Source organism: Acanthopagrus latus, chromosome 1, assembly GCF_904848185.1.
Source record: "Acanthopagrus latus isolate v.2019 chromosome 1, fAcaLat1.1, whole genome shotgun sequence".
Taxonomy (NCBI): Eukaryota; Metazoa; Chordata; class Actinopteri; order Spariformes; family Sparidae; genus Acanthopagrus; species Acanthopagrus latus.
The window spans coordinates 27,846,601-27,865,564 of record NC_051039.1 but is presented as its reverse complement, the minus strand read 5'-3'; the positions used below and the strand labels follow the sequence as shown (position 1 = coordinate 27,865,564).

At 42.9% G+C, this 18,964-nt stretch overlaps 2 protein-coding genes across 4 annotated transcripts; one reads left to right on the top strand and one right to left on the bottom strand.

Moving 5' to 3' along the window:
- Positions 1-557: 557 nt before the first annotated feature.
- Positions 558-12,020, bottom strand: dgke (diacylglycerol kinase, epsilon). The gene is made up of 11 exons (XM_037121626.1): positions 10,890-12,020; positions 10,229-10,388; positions 10,009-10,128; positions 9,720-9,863; positions 9,436-9,593; positions 8,775-8,823; positions 8,489-8,602; positions 8,298-8,369; positions 7,371-7,498; positions 7,075-7,186; positions 558-4,096 (listed from the first exon to the last, which is right to left on the bottom strand). The coding sequence occupies exons 1-11, from the start codon at positions 11,339-11,341 to the stop codon at positions 3,875-3,877; spliced, it is 1,731 nt and encodes a 576-aa protein (XP_036977521.1). The 5' UTR covers positions 11,342-12,020; the 3' UTR covers positions 558-3,874.
- A 2,512-nt stretch (positions 12,021-14,532) lies between these two features.
- c1h17orf67 (chromosome 1 C17orf67 homolog) lies at positions 14,533-18,518 on the top strand. 3 transcript variants are annotated; one of them, XM_037107463.1, is made up of 4 exons: positions 14,533-14,689; positions 15,843-15,943; positions 17,292-17,413; positions 18,222-18,518. In XM_037107463.1, the coding sequence occupies exons 1-3, from the start codon at positions 14,635-14,637 to the stop codon at positions 17,406-17,408; spliced, it is 273 nt and encodes a 90-aa protein (XP_036963358.1). In that variant the 5' UTR covers positions 14,533-14,634; the 3' UTR covers positions 17,409-17,413; positions 18,222-18,518. The 3 variants fall into 3 exon arrangements, with proteins under 3 accessions (XP_036963358.1, XP_036963373.1, XP_036963365.1); XM_037107478.1 differs by having other exon boundaries at positions 14,544-14,689; positions 18,225-18,518; XM_037107470.1 differs by lacking the exon at positions 18,222-18,518 and adding an exon at positions 17,613-17,631 and having other exon boundaries at positions 14,544-14,689.
- Positions 18,519-18,964: the final 446 nt, after the last annotated feature.

Sequence of the window (18,964 nt, the reverse complement as noted above, 5' to 3'; positions counted from 1 at the left end):
CAGGTCATGTGACCCAGTGACTGCAAACCAATGATGAATTGTATTTCTAAATGGGATAAACAAGACACACATCTATTGATTACATGTTAACTGCATCTTCTATATCAAATTTATTATGAAATTTGATTTCCTTACGATAGCTTCCATATAATGTGACCCCGTGACTCCAAATCAATATCAAAATGTATCCATACATGGGCCACATGGGACACACTCTTTTTATTGGACTTTACTTGGCTTCATCTTTCTTTATATCAATATTTCCATCAAATTTCAGAAGCTATTAAATGAAATACTGAATTTTCACTGTCCCGTTCAGTAATACAGTTAGTTAAAGATTTTGAGCCACTGGGTCACATGACGTGGAAGCCACTGAAAAGAAATGCTGAATTTTCATTATATATATACAAATATTGATACAGAATAGGCGAATGTCTGTCGAAAATCCAACTTAAAACTAACTTCAGCCCATTAGAGTGTTGCTGATTTTGGGATTAGAATCAGTTTTTATACCTGAAACTGTACAACACAACTCAATGAAAACAGACACATGGTTTGTATAAGAAAATATTTATGGGAATGTCTTAAAATTCAAAGCATCGCTTCATTACATTCAATTCAATCAGAATAGTAATTGTTTTATTGTGAACAATTAGCTTGTTTTCTTCCAGACACAGTTTCTTTGTCTTGTCTTTTCTCTATAGCAGGGGTCATATAAGGCTTCCTTTTAGGATTGTGTTGCAGTCAAAATAATAATTATCAGGTTTTCTTTACATTCTTATCAGCCTTTAAGGTTCTCCTTTTTTTCTTACAGATATTTGACAACAATGAAGTAAGCTTATCAAATATATGAATTAATAAAAGCTTGTTGGTACACACAACACAGTAAATTGTCCTTGCCAAATTGACACTATATAAATACTGCTATGCATCTGCCAAGATTTAACAATAAACTGAATTATATGTTGGGAGTATTCAAAATAACATCACAATCATGTCCCTCCAACTAGTAACACAAGTAGGCTAAGTCTCTAGCCACACTAGCAACCTTATGAGGTTTAATAGTCATTACACTCAAAGGAACAAATTTGTTGACCACTTTGCTGTTAAATCCTTATCAGTGGTGGGGCTAATCATTTTGATGGTGTTCGAGAAAAAAGGCCAAGCCATGTAAATCAAAATTAAAGTGCATTGGCATTTTCAGTCTCTGGAATTACTGGTGATTTCAGTATTTTCTACCATTAAGTTAGCACACAAGCTAGGCAGTCGCCACTTTGTGTGCCGTTTAATGGGCACATGTCATACAGCGGGTTTATCTGAAAAGAGCTTTCAGCTGCTGCTGGAAGGGAAATGATGAGTGGTGAGACTCAACCGAAACAGAAAATGTGCAGGCGTAAAACCAAAATAGCACTCACAGATGCTAAAGCACCATGTAAAACTGAAGGGGAACTGTAAAGTTGGTGATTGTCTCTGGGTTCATTACTGCTAGTGATGCATTTCACATTACACACAGTAATTTTAATCAATGTTAAAGGGGCTCTGTGTAACAATTCCTAGCATTTTACATGTATTATCACTTTTCTATCGGCCTTATGTGGGCGGATTGTAACACTGACTTTATGGCACTCTTAAATGGCTGTCTAAGCGTCTCTCTGCTCCGCTAACAGAGCAACAGTAGCTAACAGTAGTTTAGAAATGGAGTCCACTAAAGTCCGGCTTCCAGTACTATACAGAAGTTCCACAGAGCCCCTTTAACATACAGATATTTATGAATTCAGTTTTAAGCTATTTTGCAAACATCTGTATTTAGGTCCAACTCTAACTTAAACTGACAGCTAGTATGTTAGTGTGCTGTCATGCACACAATCAGGATGTAATTTGTAGCATGGTAGCATTACGTTAAACAGTAGTTTCAGAAACACATGAGCAGACAAATAGGAGCATTTGATGAGAGCAAATTTGACCTTGTGGTGATGCTTGATAAACACTAAGGTTTAACAGAATCACCAGAGGCCAGATTGCACCACAATTCATCAAGCGGTTATCGAGGTCTTTTACCCAGAGACAGTTTTTGGAACTAGAGCCATGCAGCTAGTCGGGGTAAAAACCTGCGTTTGAAGTTACATTTCAGCAAATTCAGAGTGACACAACACACAAACTCTGGTAAACATGGACAAGGTAAAAGAACAGACAGGTGTCCTTGAGCAAGAACACATTCACCAAACACAGTGTGATGAAACCACTAGGCTCGGTAAACCTGCGAAAGAGCTGCATATTCCAAAAGCATAGGCATCACGCGGCTAAAAACTGATCCCTGTTCAGCCTTTTGAGTGGCAAGTTGGCTCCAGGTCTCAGAAAGCGTTGACTAACATTCTACAGACATTTCTGATATGGCTGTGAGCAACAGGCAAATTTTCTTACTCATTATGCAATAAACAGGACAACCTCAAATCGATTTCACCACAAGTAGGCAATTTGACAGAAACACAAATAAACATCATGTAGAGCACAGGACAGATCGAACCAACAAAACTAAACAGATCGATGTCTGCCGGACAAAACACAGAAAAGTAACATGCAGGATTGTGATAAATGGCAGAGGTCAGGGTAGAAAACAGAAAAATACTGTCTTAAGTCTGCCACCCTGTGGTGACCATTAAGTAAAACAAGGATGACTCTTAATAAGATAAAATAACAACATGGGACAGCTTAATCTCATCAGCAGTTATCACTATCGACAGCAACATCATAGGTCAACATTAAGGTGTCATGTATATCCTAAGCAGTGTAAGGTATATGTCAGTGTAAGTGCTAAAACAGTGCAGCACAAAATATGTAAACAAGAGGAAGTATGTAACGAAGAGGAAAAACAAAAGGTTTTACATGTAGACGAGCGAGTCCTCTGAATAGTTACTTGGCAGTAATGAACCAAAGTAAACAGTTGCCTGTTGCGCTCACAGGAGAGTTAAATATATTGTCAGGACTGTATCTTGGTACAATCTGAGTGTTTGGCGAGCCACTTGAGACAGTACATCATGGAGTGCATAAACCAGCACACATGTCCAGTGATTGACGACACATTGCAGTTTTAACCGAGCCTTTGCTCTATTCAGAGACCTTTTGGCCGACACGAATTTCAAAGCCTTATCTCAGGTGACGATGCAGGAGATACTGAAAATGATCAACATGCCAAAACAGATATCCTGTGCACTTCTGCACTCATTTAGAGTCCAAAAATGTGTGTGCTGTTTGTTTGTGCTCTTATTAGAGTGTTTAAAAGAAAAGTCACAAATGGGCAAAAACGCTTCACCTGAACCTTCAGCCGCTTCACATTCATTGTGACTCCTCCTGTATTTACTACTTCATCACCCCCCATTGATGGAGACATGGCTTTGAGGTTAACTGGTCAATTGAACCTGGGCAACTTGTTAAAAGTGGCTCACTGATACCTGCAGGGCTGCACTGGGCATTCACTGCAAATAAAATACAGTATAATAAATACAGTATAGTCAACTCTAGATTTCTATGGCACAAGGGATCAGTGCAAATAAACAGCAATCTTTCTCTAAAACATGTGTCTCCTCCTGACTGTCCCACCTGTGGAGAGGGAACTGCCTGAGCACTGGCTTATAATATTCGGGGAGTCTGGAAGGAAAAGATGCAAAAACAAAATGACAGCAGCCCAATTCACAACGGACCTTTCTAACCCCTCTGAAAACATGGGACATGATTTGAGGATAGAGTGTGTCCAAGGACCTCCAAGGAGGGCTAATGAGTGCAGCCACAAACAAGGGATTAATAAGAAACTGGGCTGCAGAATGAAGACAGAACCTTAGATGAGAAAAGCCTCAGATCACATGATGCCTGAGGTGGGTCACGCACGAGCCGAGGCTGGCCCCGGGGGCCTGGGTGAGTCTTGAGGGGTGGGGCTCTCTGTCTCCGAGGCGCTGGATTCGTCTTCGTCATCGTCCGTCTGCTCGGAGCTGTGGTACAGCATGAGGGCCTGGGTCTTGTGTGTGATGGTGATGGTGCAGGGACCCTGGGCCCACGGTTCCCCGTCCACCTGCATGGGCATCTTGGAGCTCTTGAGCACAAGCTGGAGAGAGAGGATGACACCAGATGCCTGGATATGAGATATAATTAGCGGGGGATATTTGTACCTGGTGCGCACTGATGTTGCTGTCTGAGTTACAGTACAGGTTGCTGCCAAACACCTGAACTTCTCTTTTCATATAATATTCTAGATGTCTTTAAAGCCTAAAATTGAGTATATAGTTAGTATTACAACATCCCAGAACACAAAGTGAAGTTTTTAAGTTGGTTAAAAACATAACTTTGTCCAAAACCAAAAGACAACAGCCGTTAAGTCCATCATTTCACACCTGCAATTAGAATGTGTCTCAAGTGACCACCTGTGATCAGATCACACTTCCCCACTCTATATGCACATTGACTCTGAAATCTTCTCTGAACTCAACAACTCAACAGTGAGGGAGTCTGGGGGGGTTTCTCCACAGGTGAGTTACCTACACTGGTTACTGTTTGCTGTGTTTGTAAAAACTAGACTTGTTTACTGTCAGTAAAATGTTGTCTTCTTTCATAAATGTTATGCTAATGTGAAATCAACAGAAACAGTGTGTTGATACAGCTGCTCTGTGGATTGATCCTCGCTGGATAGGGGAAAAAAAGTATATTTAACATGTTAAGAGTATACCCCTGAAAGAGTATATCATACAAGGCAAGGCCATTAAGGTGCTCTTGATACAAGAATGGATTCTTTGGTCTCTATGAATATATCTACAGACAGTTTTCAAAGTTTCATAAATCCTTGACTTTATGTCACATCAAACCTACACCCTTGGTTAGCAGCATTAATTCTATGACCTTGTATATAGCTATGCATGTTATTCAAATACCAGTAAATTGAGCTCCTCTTGTGCTTCCTGTGGTTGTCATGGTCACACAGGTGGCTGTGCCAAATACCCACGCAGGTGCACAACAGTCTCTCTCTCTCACGCTCTCTCGCACTCTCTCGCTCTCTCTCTCTCTCTCTCTCTCTCGCTCTCTCATTGCTATGTTTTTATCATTGTTCATCCTAAGGACAAAACACTCAGGCACAACACTTGACGGCCGACTCCTCAGGTCAAGACTCTGCAGTCCACTCACATCTGAAGGACAAACATCATTCCTTTGAGGACAACAATGTAACATCTTGACCAGAGACGACAGGTGGTTTTAGAGAGGAGTAAAGGAATCCATTTATGTCAAACAGGAACAACCGTCTTTGAACAGAGGAGGTGTTCTACGACATCACGTATCACCAGTAGGTGATTTGTTAATTCTTAACAGGGGAGCACCAGCCTACCCGACACACCTATGTACACCTCCCAGAGGACATTGTTGCAGAACACCTTAACCAGAACTGTGATATTTCTAATTCTACAGTTCCATTTAATCCAGTTGTCTTCCATCTCTCCCTACAACAATTGTCTTTTTATGACTGTATTAAAGTAATGAGTAAATATACCTTTAAATTGTATGCAGTGGACTGAGTTCATTCAGGCAGGGTTTATCATGTTTCTCACAGTTCACCACCAGCAGGGTCATCTTAAATTACATGACCCCTTGGAATATTTTACCATTTAAATTCCTTGAAGCACATTTAACATGGTGAAAATAGTAAAGCACGATCAATTTATCAGTAGGCTGATTTTATTGGCTGTTATTAGCCTATCACAGATATATCAATATCTTCGTATATATTGTCCAGTATGAAAACTCTATATTTGAAAAGTATAATGCAGAAAAACATGCTTGGGGTAATTTAAAATGGTTGTAATGACGTAGTTTGTCCAGCAGAGGGCGCTTCTACAGGGATAAAACAGCTGGTGTCAGGAAATGTAACAGCTACCTCAACTGTAAACAGCACAAAAAAGATAATTGCAAATATAACATAGCCACCATGTTCTGAAACGACACACTAAAAACACTCACAAAAAGGAACATTTTAGTTTTAGAACATAAATAACAAACTTTTGTTCAGCTGGTCATTTTTCTTGGCAGCTTGGTGCTGCTTCTGTCAAAAATAGACCAGGCATAGGGCGCCGTTTAGCTCAGCTGGTAGAGCAGGTGTCCCATGTACAGGAGCTTTGTCCTCGCTGCAGTGGCCCTGGGTTCAAGTCCCAGCCTGGGGCCCTTTGCCACGTGTCACACCCCCCCTCTCTCATCCTGTGTCCTATATATCTTCAGCTGTACTGAGCTGTACTTGTATAAAAAAAAAAAATAAACCAAAGCAGCCGTGCCCAGCTTGACTTTACTGTCTGTCGGAGCGGATTGCGACCGTATGTGATTTGTACAACAATATCTGCTACTAGCGGATGGAGAGAGTGATGGCAGGTTAACAAGGGGGATGCTTTTTGGTAATTTTGCTAACAAGGGGGATAGCACCCCCCCTCAAATTACCTACTACATATCACCCACCTACAATGCTGTACTAAGTCCTCTTCCCAGAAAGCTTAACAACATTCTACACCAGGGCTCACCTAGCCCTCACATCCCACATGAAGGCCAGTTGAGGTTTAAACGCCTGCAACTCCCCTCCACTTAGTTAGAACTGAAGAAGCCTTTTGGATGAGAAGTGAAACGTCTTCAAGAAACTGAAACACGTCCAGTGGCCTACGATCCAGCACTTACAATTACCATGACCTGGATGACTGAGAACCTTCATCAACATCTTTATTTCCTTTCAGTAAATCATTAGTTCGGGCAGTTTTAAGTGTTTTTAGTGGCTGGTTAATGTGGGCTTTTCTTTTCCAGAAGCTTACCATGTGAAGAACAAAATGAAGTGGTGTGAAAACAAAGTGTGTGAGAGCACATGTAGGGGCTGAGTAGTGCGTGCTTAATCAGATTAGTTTAAATTAGATCCTCATGTGCTGTGATGAGGCAGATGGCAGTGAAAACTAATTTGCCTCCCTCATTGTCTCTCCATCACTACTTATTGAGGTAAACAGGAAGCACTTAGGCTGAACAGTGTCTGTGTGTGTGTGTGTGTATGTGTGTGTGTGTGCGCCTCACCCTGACGGTGTGGGCCTGTCCCAGCCGCACAGGATTGGCCAGCTTGACCTGGATCTGAGCACAGTGGAAGGAGCCAAACACACCCAACACCTCCAGCAGACCATCATCCAGCCTGCAGGGTGAGACAGGAAACAACACTGCTGCTCACGTTGCTATGATAACTTGGAGCACTTGATATAAACACTTGAGCAAAAAAAGACGAGAGAGTGAACCATAACTACGTATGAGTTATGCTTACTTCTGTTTGGCAAATAGCATTTTTATAACAAACACATGATTCGGTGATGCAGTCTTACCGTGTGGGTGGGCAGGGCTCATCCCCCATACCCTCCCACAGTCTGCAGCCTCCACCCCAGTAGCCGATGTTACAAACAATGATGCCCTCCAGACTGGGCAGCGCCACCCTCTCACCATCCAATTCCAGCTGTGGTAGGGACACACACACACACACACACACACACACACACACACACACACACACACACACACACACACACACAGAGTATGAGCAGTTTGTCAATTGCTATATGGATAAAAAAAAAGAAGATTTCTGCCTCTGCGACATTCTCACAGAACAGAACTGACACATGCAGAAAGCAGTTCAACAAGAACATAGAAGATTGTCACAATACCAGAATTTTAAAATTTGATAGACAACCAGTACTACAAAAAACGATGCTCAATACCTTTTCCAATTTCTTTTTTAATTCATAACACAACTTAGTAAAACTATTACAGAACCTGGCAAGACAAATGTAATGGCATTTAATTTACAATAAAGCACAAATTCCAGATAAAAAATTGACAAATATACGGGTGTATATGAAATATGGAGTAGAAGCAGCTGTCAGCTAGCTTAGCTTACCATATAAAGACTGAAAGAGAGGACATAGCTTGCCCAGCTATTGGCTAAGTTCTAAAATACTTCTACCCGCCTTTCTTCACTTCAACAATTAACATGTTTTATGTTGGTTGTTTAATTCTTACACAAAACAGAAGCAAAAAAAAGTGTTGGTTGTGGTGGTTATTCTTTATACCTCAGAAAGAGCTCCAATCTCCTGATAACTCTTATCTCAAAGTAAAATCCAGCAAAATAATATTTTTTATCACCACAAAAGGTAAATTTCATTGAGAAGCAAGTTCAGACATAATATAAAAACTCTGCCAACAGCACCAGGTGAGTGATTTTCAGCAAGAATATCAGTGAAACAGTGAAACTGTACCTCAATCCTCTTATCCAGATCCTTACATTCCTGCACTAAACAATCTTTGGTGCCATACAGGAAATAAACAGCCTGGGGGGGGAGAATAAAACATAATGAGGAAACAGACAGCTAGCACATTCAGAGGACCTCAGTGTTAGTATTCAAATGAAGCCAACGTGTGCACATGATTCAATTGGAGCGGTTCAAACCTTGTTGATGATGCGGCTGGAGAAGAAGGAGGGGGTTTTCTCGCGGTGGGTGTGAAAGTTGAGCGCCATCAGAGCGTCCGGCCCCACAGAGAAGTAGTTGTTCATGGACAGAACCTGCAGAAGCGTGTGCAGTCAAGTGTGGAAATACTGTTTTATATGTACTCAAACTGTAAGTGTGTCAGTCAGCCCAAACCCACAACACACAAAGCCTGAATAACAGCGTATGTGCGAGTACAGCTGAGACGCCATATTGATAAAAGGAATTCAAAACTGGAGTTTAACTCACCTTTGGTTTACGAAAGTAGAGGCCTTTTGAAGCCACCTGCACTTTCCACCTGAGAATGATTATGTAGATTATCAGCAAGAACAAAAGGAATGCAAACAGTGCCGTGGATAAGACTTTATAAAAGCAGAGGTCAGGGGCCCGAGATGGCAGGATACAACCCACTTTTCTTAGAAAAGCTGAACCAAACAGCGAAAAAGACAGTTTCTAAAACTGTGCCATTTTCTTTCAGTTGGTTAGCAGTTAATTATGTTTTCTACAAATTCCATTCCCAACGGTCTGATGCCGCTTCCACACTGACATGAATATAATTACATACAATTCTGGTGGTGGTGACATTTGTTTTCTGAGGTGCTGCAGCAGTGCATTGTATCAGAAAAAGAAATAATACATAAATAATGTGTTTGTTTTGAAGCATTAAATCATTTTTGTGTAAACACCCCGAATTAAAGTATGAACCTTAATATAAGCATGGCATGGGGTCTTAAGACTTTTTTAGACCTTTTAATACAAGTTATTTAATCACAAATGACCTCTTCCACAGCTTCTAGACTGAATACTAACTTGTAAGACTAACAACACAATGAATGAGCTGGTGAGATGATGTACTGTGGAAGACTCGTTCCCTAAGAAAAGACTGAAAACAGACAGTGTTAGGGCCCACCTGTCCATTTTAACCACTTCCGCATCAAGGATGTTGCGGAGTACCTGTTCCACAGGGATCTCTCCGGCATACCCGGCACCCCAGCCCAAAGTGTTGGAAAGGTCATTTCCTGTCCCCAGGGGTAGGATGGTCACCCTTGGTATAAACTGGTCTTGGCCCTGACAGGAAAACGTTAAGAGCTACAGGTTGTTAACTTGGCACAGAGAGGTGGTGGCACAGAAAGAAAGAGGGAAGCAGTGTTACACTGTGAGGCTTAGAAAAGATTGAAGACAGCCCCATTTTACCTTCAGCTTCATGCTGTCAATGGCATCCAGCACCCAGCCCACTGTGCCGTCACCCCCACACACAAGCACCCGGACACTACCAGGCGGCAGCAGGGTGCACAGCTGGAGGGCTTTGGAGGGGGCCAGCTCAGACAGGTCAAACACCTGGAGGAGAGACGAGAGACACTCCGAGTCATGTTCTGTGCAGATAGTAAACTCTGCGCTTACCGCAAAACAGATGACAACTACAGTGAGCATTAAAGGATGATTTCATGTAAATAAGTGGAGGAAGAGAAGCTGCAGAACTGACCTGCACAGGATTCAGAATGGTGCGGAATTCTCCCAGCAGAGCCTCCCCCATGTTGTTGCCGCTGCGCGTGTTAGCCAAGACCAAAACCGGAGTCCAGCCACTGCCACAGGAAGACGCCAGCTACAGAAACACACACACACACACATCAGGATTACTTAAAACACATCTGGGACGCTGCTTAAACCCAGTCCATCGTGCACCGCGGTCATATCCTCAGCACCTTGCTGTACTCTTCCGGGTGTCTGCGGCGGAGCTTGTTGACGTGGTGGAGGTAGTGAGGAGGGATGATGAGGCTGTGGAACTCGCCCAGGTCACACTGGTCTGCATCTGCCAGGCTGTGCATGCAGTCATCGTGCACTGTGGTCTGACACCACACACACCTGGAGGACGGACAGAGGCACGCAAACCTATTAGAAAAGCGATTTAAAAAAACAACAACAACAACACAAAAGTAGTTCCAAGCAGCAAGACTCTGACAAGCTGCAGGGGAGCTGGTCTGTCACTGACCTCTGACCTCTGACCTGGGACGCTGTCATCATTAGCATTAGCAAAGCAGTATGAGATCATGCCAGCTAGTGCCGCGCGCCATGCCAAAGATCAGCAGCGGTCCATTAGAGCAAATTAAAGACGGATTACACTGTATGACGTTATGGCCCATTATGATATTGAAGGGTAAAGCAGGGGGCTTTCATGCATTAAAGCATCTACGAGCCAGAGTCACACCATGGAGTGCTTTCTGGGTGCAAAAGCAGGAAAAAAACAACAACAACAAAAAAACACTTCATTAGAGCGCGCGCACACACACACACACACACACACACACACACACACACACACACGCAGCTGCACATCTGCAGCACCTGTGGCCCCGCCCACGCTACCTGAGGTCGCAGAGCTTGGGCTGGGTCCCGCACTGCTGTTTGCACACTGCGCAGTAGCTGGCGAGGGGCACGTTTCCGCGGACCCAGCGGTGCCCCATGGCTCCGTCGGGGCTGGAGGGGGCCATGATCTCCTTGCACGACAGGCCCCGGTCGGCCCGGCGCAGGCACTGCTCGTCCGCGCACACCCCGCAGCAGTCGCAGAAAGCCCCCTGGAGGATGTGCTGGGAGCAGACGCAGCAGTAGGTGGGCTTGTTGAACAGGTCCGTGTAGTGCCAGCCGTGCTTGCTCTTGCGAAAGAAGTCCTTCATGTGCGTTTTCCGCTTGGAGCGCTGGGCGCTGCACCACAGGGTGATGATGACCGGGACGACGACGGCCAGAGAGGTCCAGAACAGGAGCGTCCACTCCTCCCGGGAGCCGCAGTCGTCCTGCACCTCGTCCCCCTCCTCGTACATCGCTGCTTGACGGCGGAGGAGCGCTGGGTGATGTTAACGGGCGGAAACCAGCACGGAGAAGGTTTACGTGAGGAACAGAGAGCGGAGACTGCACACACGCGGCGCTTTCCCTGCGACACTCATGACCACGCACACCAGCCGGGCCCTGGCACCGAGTTCAGCTTAAATCCAAACAGTTAGTGTCCAACTAGCTGTAAACAAGAAGACAACGATGTGACGTTGGACCAATGAGCTACCCCGCTACCTTAGCTTCCCCAGAGAGTGTTGCAGTGTCAAGATAACTCCGTCCGCCAACAGCGAGAGCGCGCATGCGTACAAGTCTGAGTCCTCGTGCATACAACCGGAGGAGGGAGGGGGATTCATCTCCTTTTAATCCCTTTACATAAGTCTAATGATTAGTCATACCACGCTGTTATAAAGCATACTCCATCATACATAAGCCTTACATTCACAATTGTATTATTTATTATTTATTATTATTGTTTACAGAGGTGTTAGACTCTAAATGTATCCGACTGAGAGCACTGAAAGGATGTTTCGCTGAATGGCCTCTGTCAGTGGTGGGGGAAGTACTCACACCCGTTATTAAAGGAAAACTAATAACGCAACAATGTAAATAAATAAATAAATATACTCCAGAAGTTGTGAAATTTCTGCGTTCAATCCCCTCACATATGGCTAAAAGAAAAAGCAGCACAAAGACAAAGTAAGTACAGCTAAAGTATAAATAAATAAAGTAAGGTATAGAATAATATATATGTATACTGGTATAATATATATATATATATCAGCTCTAACTGTGTACACCCAGATATCATATGATTATGTAATTACATCATATTTATAATGTACAGCTTGCTTATAATATGTTTGTATGTTTCTATAATGTCATACAGTTTATTGAATTGTGTACTAGTAACTATCTAGGTATTGATATGGAAATGTACTAGTATAAAAAAAAACATAACATTGTCTCTATGACTGGTGTATTATTTTATAGTACATTATTAGATTGTTAAAAGAGATGCATCAGTGCATAAGCAGAATTTCAATCCTATGATTATAGGAGAGGAATAGAAGACAGATGTGAAGTGCTACACAAATCCCAACCCATCACTTCACTTAAGTGGAAGTGCTAACAATTCATAGACATCTGAACCTGTGATAAGGGGCCCCAAGTAGATGCCTTTTGAGGTGTATTTTATGGCTTTTAACATTTAAAGAAATCTCCATGTGCAAGCTGCAACTGTCCAATAAATCAAGTGATGTCAAAATCACAATATTTTGCTTTAAAATGTAATGGGGTATAAGTTTAAAATAGCAGAAAATGACTAAAGTACAAACTTTGCTCTACTTCAGAATTGTAATCACAGTAAATCTACCATTATACAAATGCATCACTTGACTTGGCTAACAGACACAGCCACAGTACAAAGTGTTCTGTAACAACAACTAAAGTTATTTCCTGTTTGCCTGATGACATTTAAGCGCATAAGAAATACAACACCATTTGTATTTCATTTTTTCTATCATCTCTGATCCTGAGCGCCTGACGTGAGTACTGTCGCTCTTCAGCACGCATGCGCGCTGTTTACTGTGGCCTTAGAGCGTGTTAGATAATCATAGAGACAGAAAAATGGCTCTTTATGCCCCAGGAATTAATCAAACAGTATCACTGAAGTCCGCACAGTGCTGGAGACACACGGGTAATGCACACGGAGCAGCCAGAAGCGGAACCGGAAACGATGACGCACAATGACGTGGTCCCTGGGACGTCACTGGCAATGCTCCAATCCAGCAGTGAAATAGATAGATAAAAGAAAAAGAAACAAAGCATGATACTTACAAAGATAGGTGAGCAAACACAACATATATAACACACAAATGACCTTGATCTCTATTTTAGATGTAGATAAGAGATATAAGTCTTCTACTTGGGAAATGTGAGCAGAGGACAGTGCAAAGGAAATAACACACAAAACACAATCAAACAACTAACAACCATGATGTATATGACAGACAAAATAAAGTGACTCATAAATAAGATTGGTCTGGTCATTAACAAGAACAGGGGCCTGCCTGCAATTAAAACCATCTTATCAACCAGGCTCATAGTATGGGAGGACAAGACAGTTACCCACCTCACCAAGACCTGTCAGCGTCTTCACACACACATCACGTTCACACACCGTCACCCAGATTTAAAATATAATAATACAAACACAGAAAAGGCTCTGCTTCTTCATGAAACTTAATAGAAAGAATCCTGACTGGAAACATCCCAAACTGCCATGGTATGTGTACAGCCCGGGACAGGAAGACTCTACCGCAGGTGATAAGAACCGCTCAGATCATCACTGGTGCCCATGAGTATCAGAGATAGAGTGAAGTGAGATGTCTGCCAAGGGCCCAAAGGATACTAAAAGACAACACCCACCCAGCCACAGTGTGTTCACCCTGCTGCCACCTGACAGCAGATACAGAAGTACCACCAGACTACAGAGCAGCTTCACTCCTCAGGCTGAGACTCATGAACTCTTCATCATCAACACTCCACCATAGTTGTTTTTCTTGCTTAGCATAAACAAAATTACATCTTTAAAGTCGATCACATAAACATATCTCTTCTAAAACATTCAAATACCAAGAAACATTTTATATAATACCAGACCATTTCACAGAGTTCATCACTGTGTTTATTGAAATAATTAAAACAGCCTGAAAGCCCACCAGGTTCCTAGATGACTGTCTGCATCGCCATCTAGTGGACAACCCTTTTACTGGCCTAAAGACATCTCCCACAGAAGGTGCTTTCAATTGCTCCTCCACAGCCCTTATACAACTGTAAAGGTGTTATATGAGTTGATATAAATCAGATTTCTACCGAAGTTAACGTATCATCACAGATGGTGGTTCACTGTGAGCATCAATGACGTCCAACCCTGGGGACAGCTTTGTCACCCTGATGACATCTGGCATCACAGCAGCTTCTCTCCTCAGGCTGTGAGACCCCTGAACTCATCCACCCACCTAGAGTTAATTATTTTCATGTTTGTTATCGATTCATCTATTTTCTACCATGTTTGTGTATACTACAACTATCATTTATAGTATAATCCTGCATGTGTAGTGATAAGTCAATGGAATGTTGGCTGTCTTCAGTAATATGAGCAGGTATGTGACAGTTGTGGGTGACGTGCAGGAGGAGGAGGAGTGTTTCCCCCTTCAGCCCCTCCGGACTCTGGTCAGGACCCCAGAACAGGGAAGACTCAGGCAGGAAAAAGGTGAAGAACATGAAGAGCCCGGTGGTGTTGTTGTTGTGCCTGGTCCTGCTGACGATCTACACAGGTAGGAAACTCTCCGGCATTCACCTGAGGAGAGCAGTAGCCTGTCACATTCAATTATGGGGTGATCTCTGAATCAAAATAATACTTTCCTTCCCTGGCTTCAGGCCAGTGAAGGACAGAGCAGAAAAAGGATGATGTTATTTTGGATAGTTTTGTTTGGATTCAATGCATCTTTCTTGAATATAATTTGATGCTGAATCAAGAAAGTGAAATTATGTTGCATACAGTGTTTTTTCCCTTGGCACCAGCTGTTTGATTTACATGTACAACTGACTGAATTTCAGCATGCATTCTTGCTCTGAACACAAATGAAACTGCACAAATCCTCACTACAGTTTTTTCTTAATGAGATAGCCGAGAATGTTTTGCCACGTCGCTGTTAGGGCCCAGGGAGCAGCAGCAGCAGCAGCAGCAGCAGCAGCAGCAGCAGCAGCAGCAGCAGCAGCAGCTCAGGCCTTGTGTTGACAGAGCTGGGTTCATTCACAGCAGCTCCCTCTGGCAGGAGAGGGAGAGAGAGCCAGCCTGGCTGCCTGCTGGGGTCACGTGCTGCATGGGCCCGACTCCCTGGGGAGTGAGGAGGATGAATGGGCACTTTGTTACCTTTCCACCAAGTCCCCTGCCTCCCAAAGCAGCCCTGGGTTAGAGAGAGGGAGACAGTGTGTGTGTGTGTGTGTGTGTGTGTGTGTGTGTGTGTGTGTGTGTGTAAGCAGCTCCCCCGGGGCTCGCGCTGGCGAATAAACAGCCTCACATGGACAAGCCAAACAGATCAGGTCAGCCACAGCTCACTAGCAGCAGATAGTGGTGAGAGGTTGATTCATGGTTCTGAACACAAGCTTTCACTGAGAGGAATGTTGTGACCCTGATTAGCCCATACCCAGCCAGCAAGAAAACAGCTGTTGTGGTCATAGAAAAAACAAAATAACTCAGACTCGACCCGGAGAGGACGGTCTCGGTTCCAGAGTCTTGTGGACAGAGGAAGTCAAACGGAGGAAACTGCTAACACACTCACATCTACAACACAAGAACAGTCTTCTATCGGTGCTGTTTGCCAATGTATTGATTCTTGTTTTTCCCAGTACCAGTAGAAAAAAAAATGGATGTGTGTGTCACAAGACATCAGAGTAAACATTTCATCACCTTTCTCCCTGGCTCAGATGCCAACCCTATCATCAAGGAGAGCTTCGCTAAGCAGCTGCTCCGAAGCAAGAGGCAGGAGCGACCATTGAAGGCTGGCCACCCCGATGAGCCAATGAGGGTAAGGTTCATTCAGAGCAAAGAGCACAGACACATTATAGACACACACACTGACTAATGACTATTGATCACGCTGAGGTCTGTGGCTGTTGGGTAACACCATTTTAACCTTATTCAGTATTGATAAGCACCATATGAACAATGAATTCTAACACTGTGATGCAGCACTGTGTTCCTCATATGAAGCATCCATTACTGCTGCATCAATCATTAATGAATGCTCTATAACACACATGAAATAATTCATAGTGAGTTATAAAACATGTCTTAAACATTTATACACACAGGTGGGCTTAAACTGGTTTAATTGTATTCTGAACTAATGCAGAGATATCTTTTAAGAAATTGAAACGAATTGAATAAATTAAATACGTAGATTGCATCTATTTAAAATGAATCAATCGAACCCTTTACAAAGATTACATTCATAAAGTGTTTTATATTCCACTGCTTGAAAATGCTAAATAGGGTTTTTACATCAGTGTCTGCTTGCTGTGGCTGCTGAGAAGGGCCCTGCAAATATAAACCAGGTGAAACAGGATGACATTATGTTGGCCTTTATTTGTATATTTAGTCTTTAAAATTAATAGATGAATCGATTTTTTTTCTTTTTTCTTTGTAGGTAGGATGAAATTCCTACCTAAAAATTACAAAGCGCACCTTGCAAAACATAAATCAGACAAAGACGTTTGAACCAATGATATCAATGACAAATAGATAGAACCATAAATCAATTGATAAATAAATAAATAATCACAAAAAGCCAACTAGTGAGAGCTTGTGCATGAAAGTCCTTTGATAGATATTACTTAATACATATATCATTTATCATTTAAATCCATCCATCCATCCATCCATTATCTGTACACATTATATGTACGCCGCTTAATCCTCTGCAGGGTCGCGGGGGGGCTGGAGCCTATCCCAGCTGACTTAGGGCGAAGGCAGGGGACACCCTGGACAGGTCGCCAGTCTATCACAGGGCTATTTATCATTTAAATCCTGATTTCAAATCAATTAGATGTCTACTATCCACTGCATCCACTCACCGATGTGCAGGCCTAAATATGTTTCCCCCATGTTGTTAAGCTCCACTCATATCTGTAATTTCACTTTGAGCTGTCGTATGCTGATTGTGGTGCTGATTGTGTTGTAACGCAGTCATTCTGAGGCAGAGAATGTGACAGCTTTGAGTCACTCCTCTGGCTCAGTGACCCCCCTGGAACATTCAGATTCACTTGTGCAAATGTTGGCAGCAAGCCATACATTTATCAGCTTTCCTGTGCTGCTTCTTTTTTTAAATGCATGTTTCACCTCCACTTATTTGACCTTATTACTCCCCCATGCAGGAGCACATGCTTCACATGCAGGCTCTGGATCAGCGGGCCCAGGAGACCAACATGGAGAACTGGCTGAACCCCCACTGCCCCCCTCGCTGTGACAGGAACTACGGACACCCCGTCTGATGATGGTGAAGACAGAAGTCACCACAAGTTTCCACTTTCATTTCAAAACCCCAAATGCATACTGTACATGAATACAACCCTCTGCACATACAAAGCCCCATAATCTGACTCCAATCCTTTCTTTTTCAGAATGACACAAATGTTTGGAATGACAGACTGCTTATCAATTCACAACTGATGTCACCTTTTTTTCATTTTTAAAAGGACACAAACGGTTGCTGCTGCAGGGCCTCAGTAAAGTTCATCTCCATCTGAATTTCTGAACCTTGTCTTTTTTTGGCCTTTGCACTTTGAGTTATGTCTTTTGATGTTGGTATTTTCTCATGGCCAGCCTGTTATTTCTCTTCCTGTCTTCTGTGATCTTATCGCATCAGCACAGCAGGAAACCTCAGAAACCTGCCAAAGCACTGTCAGAGTCAGGCTCATACAATGTCATATTCTTAACCCTGTCACATGTCTCATTCAAGTCCTCTCAAACTGGTTTAAAATCAGCTGTATTTCCTTCCTAACAGACACGAACAGTTAGACAACAGCTTCCTGTTTGAGTAGAAAAAGAAGAGATATGGTGAAAACAACAGGGTGACTATTTCAAAACTTGAATATTAGCTTTTGGAAGGTTACACAATCAAGCCTTATTTTAGAAAATACATAAATAAAACATTCATCATCACACACTGGTCTTGTTTGACTGTCACTCTGTCACACTTTACATATGTCTCCACCTGTTGTGAATGGTGCTGAAATGTATCACATGTGTAATATCCAGATAACGCTTGAGGTTTGAACCGCTTTTCCCTGCTTTTTTCTTCACAGAAGAAAGACCAGGAGGGACAGCAGCACGGACTCAACAGCAGCAACAATGAAAAATCTTGAAGGAAAAAAATCCTTTCTTTCTTTCTTTCTTTCTTTCTTTCTTTCCCTAAATATGACCATGTGAAGCAGGTTGAATAAACGGTCATGCATATAATCTCACTGTACTACAGCTGTGAATTTAAACCTGCAATTGTCAGTATTACTGCATTAATATTCCTGACTGTGCATCATGTATGGTCACAGAGTGGAGTGTATTGATAGTGCGTATAATCCCGAATAAATCCAAATGCATGAGTGCTCAGTGGTTGTGTTAAATTATTCCTGCAAGAGGAGGAGGAGCGACTCAGTCCCGTTCTGTTGTCAGAGCAGCTAGTTGCAGGACGTTATGCGTGAACCCGCTGGCGATCAGCTCTCAACAGAAAATCATTTCTGGGTTTTTTTCCACCCTTTTTTGTGCGGCAAGATTTTAATCTGTGATATCCAGTTACCGTGACAAGACACCAGGGTCAGATGTGAAACCAGGTGGACTCACACACAGTTAATGATTTAATCCGGTGAACATCATGTTGATCCTCTGCGCTCATCAGACGCAGCTCGGCTGGAGGTTAACAGGCTGCATGCGGTGTGCGGATGGATCAGCGTCGAGGCCGATCACACACGTCCAGCTTGATTTACGGTTAAATATGGCGGCCACTGTACAGAGCGTCAGACTGCCGTCAGGACTGTTCACACAAGACCCGGTT

What these genes read in the sequence shown, in the direction of transcription:
- dgke (XM_037121626.1), bottom strand. Translation starts at nt 11,341, where the DNA reads ATGTACGAGGAGGGGGACGAGGTGCAGGACGACTGCGGCTCCCGGGAG. An exon ending in CCATTCTGAATCCTGTGCAG is followed by an intron (nt 9,864 to 10,008) that starts GTCAGTTCTGCA and finishes TCTCTCCTCCAG; the next exon opens with GTGTTTGACCTGTCTGAGCT. An exon ending in GAGCCCTGCCCACCCACACG is followed by an intron (nt 7,187 to 7,370) that starts GTAAGACTGCAT and finishes CTCACCCTGCAG; the next exon opens with GCTGGATGATGGTCTGCTGG.
- c1h17orf67 (XM_037107463.1), top strand. Translation starts at nt 14,635, where the DNA reads ATGAAGAGCCCGGTGGTGTTGTTGTTGTGCCTGGTCCTGCTGACGATC. An exon ending in CCTGCTGACGATCTACACAG is followed by an intron (nt 14,690 to 15,842) that starts GTAGGAAACTCT and finishes TCCCTGGCTCAG; the next exon opens with ATGCCAACCCTATCATCAAG. An exon ending in ACCCCGATGAGCCAATGAGG is followed by an intron (nt 15,944 to 17,291) that starts GTAAGGTTCATT and finishes TCCCCCATGCAG; the next exon opens with GAGCACATGCTTCACATGCA.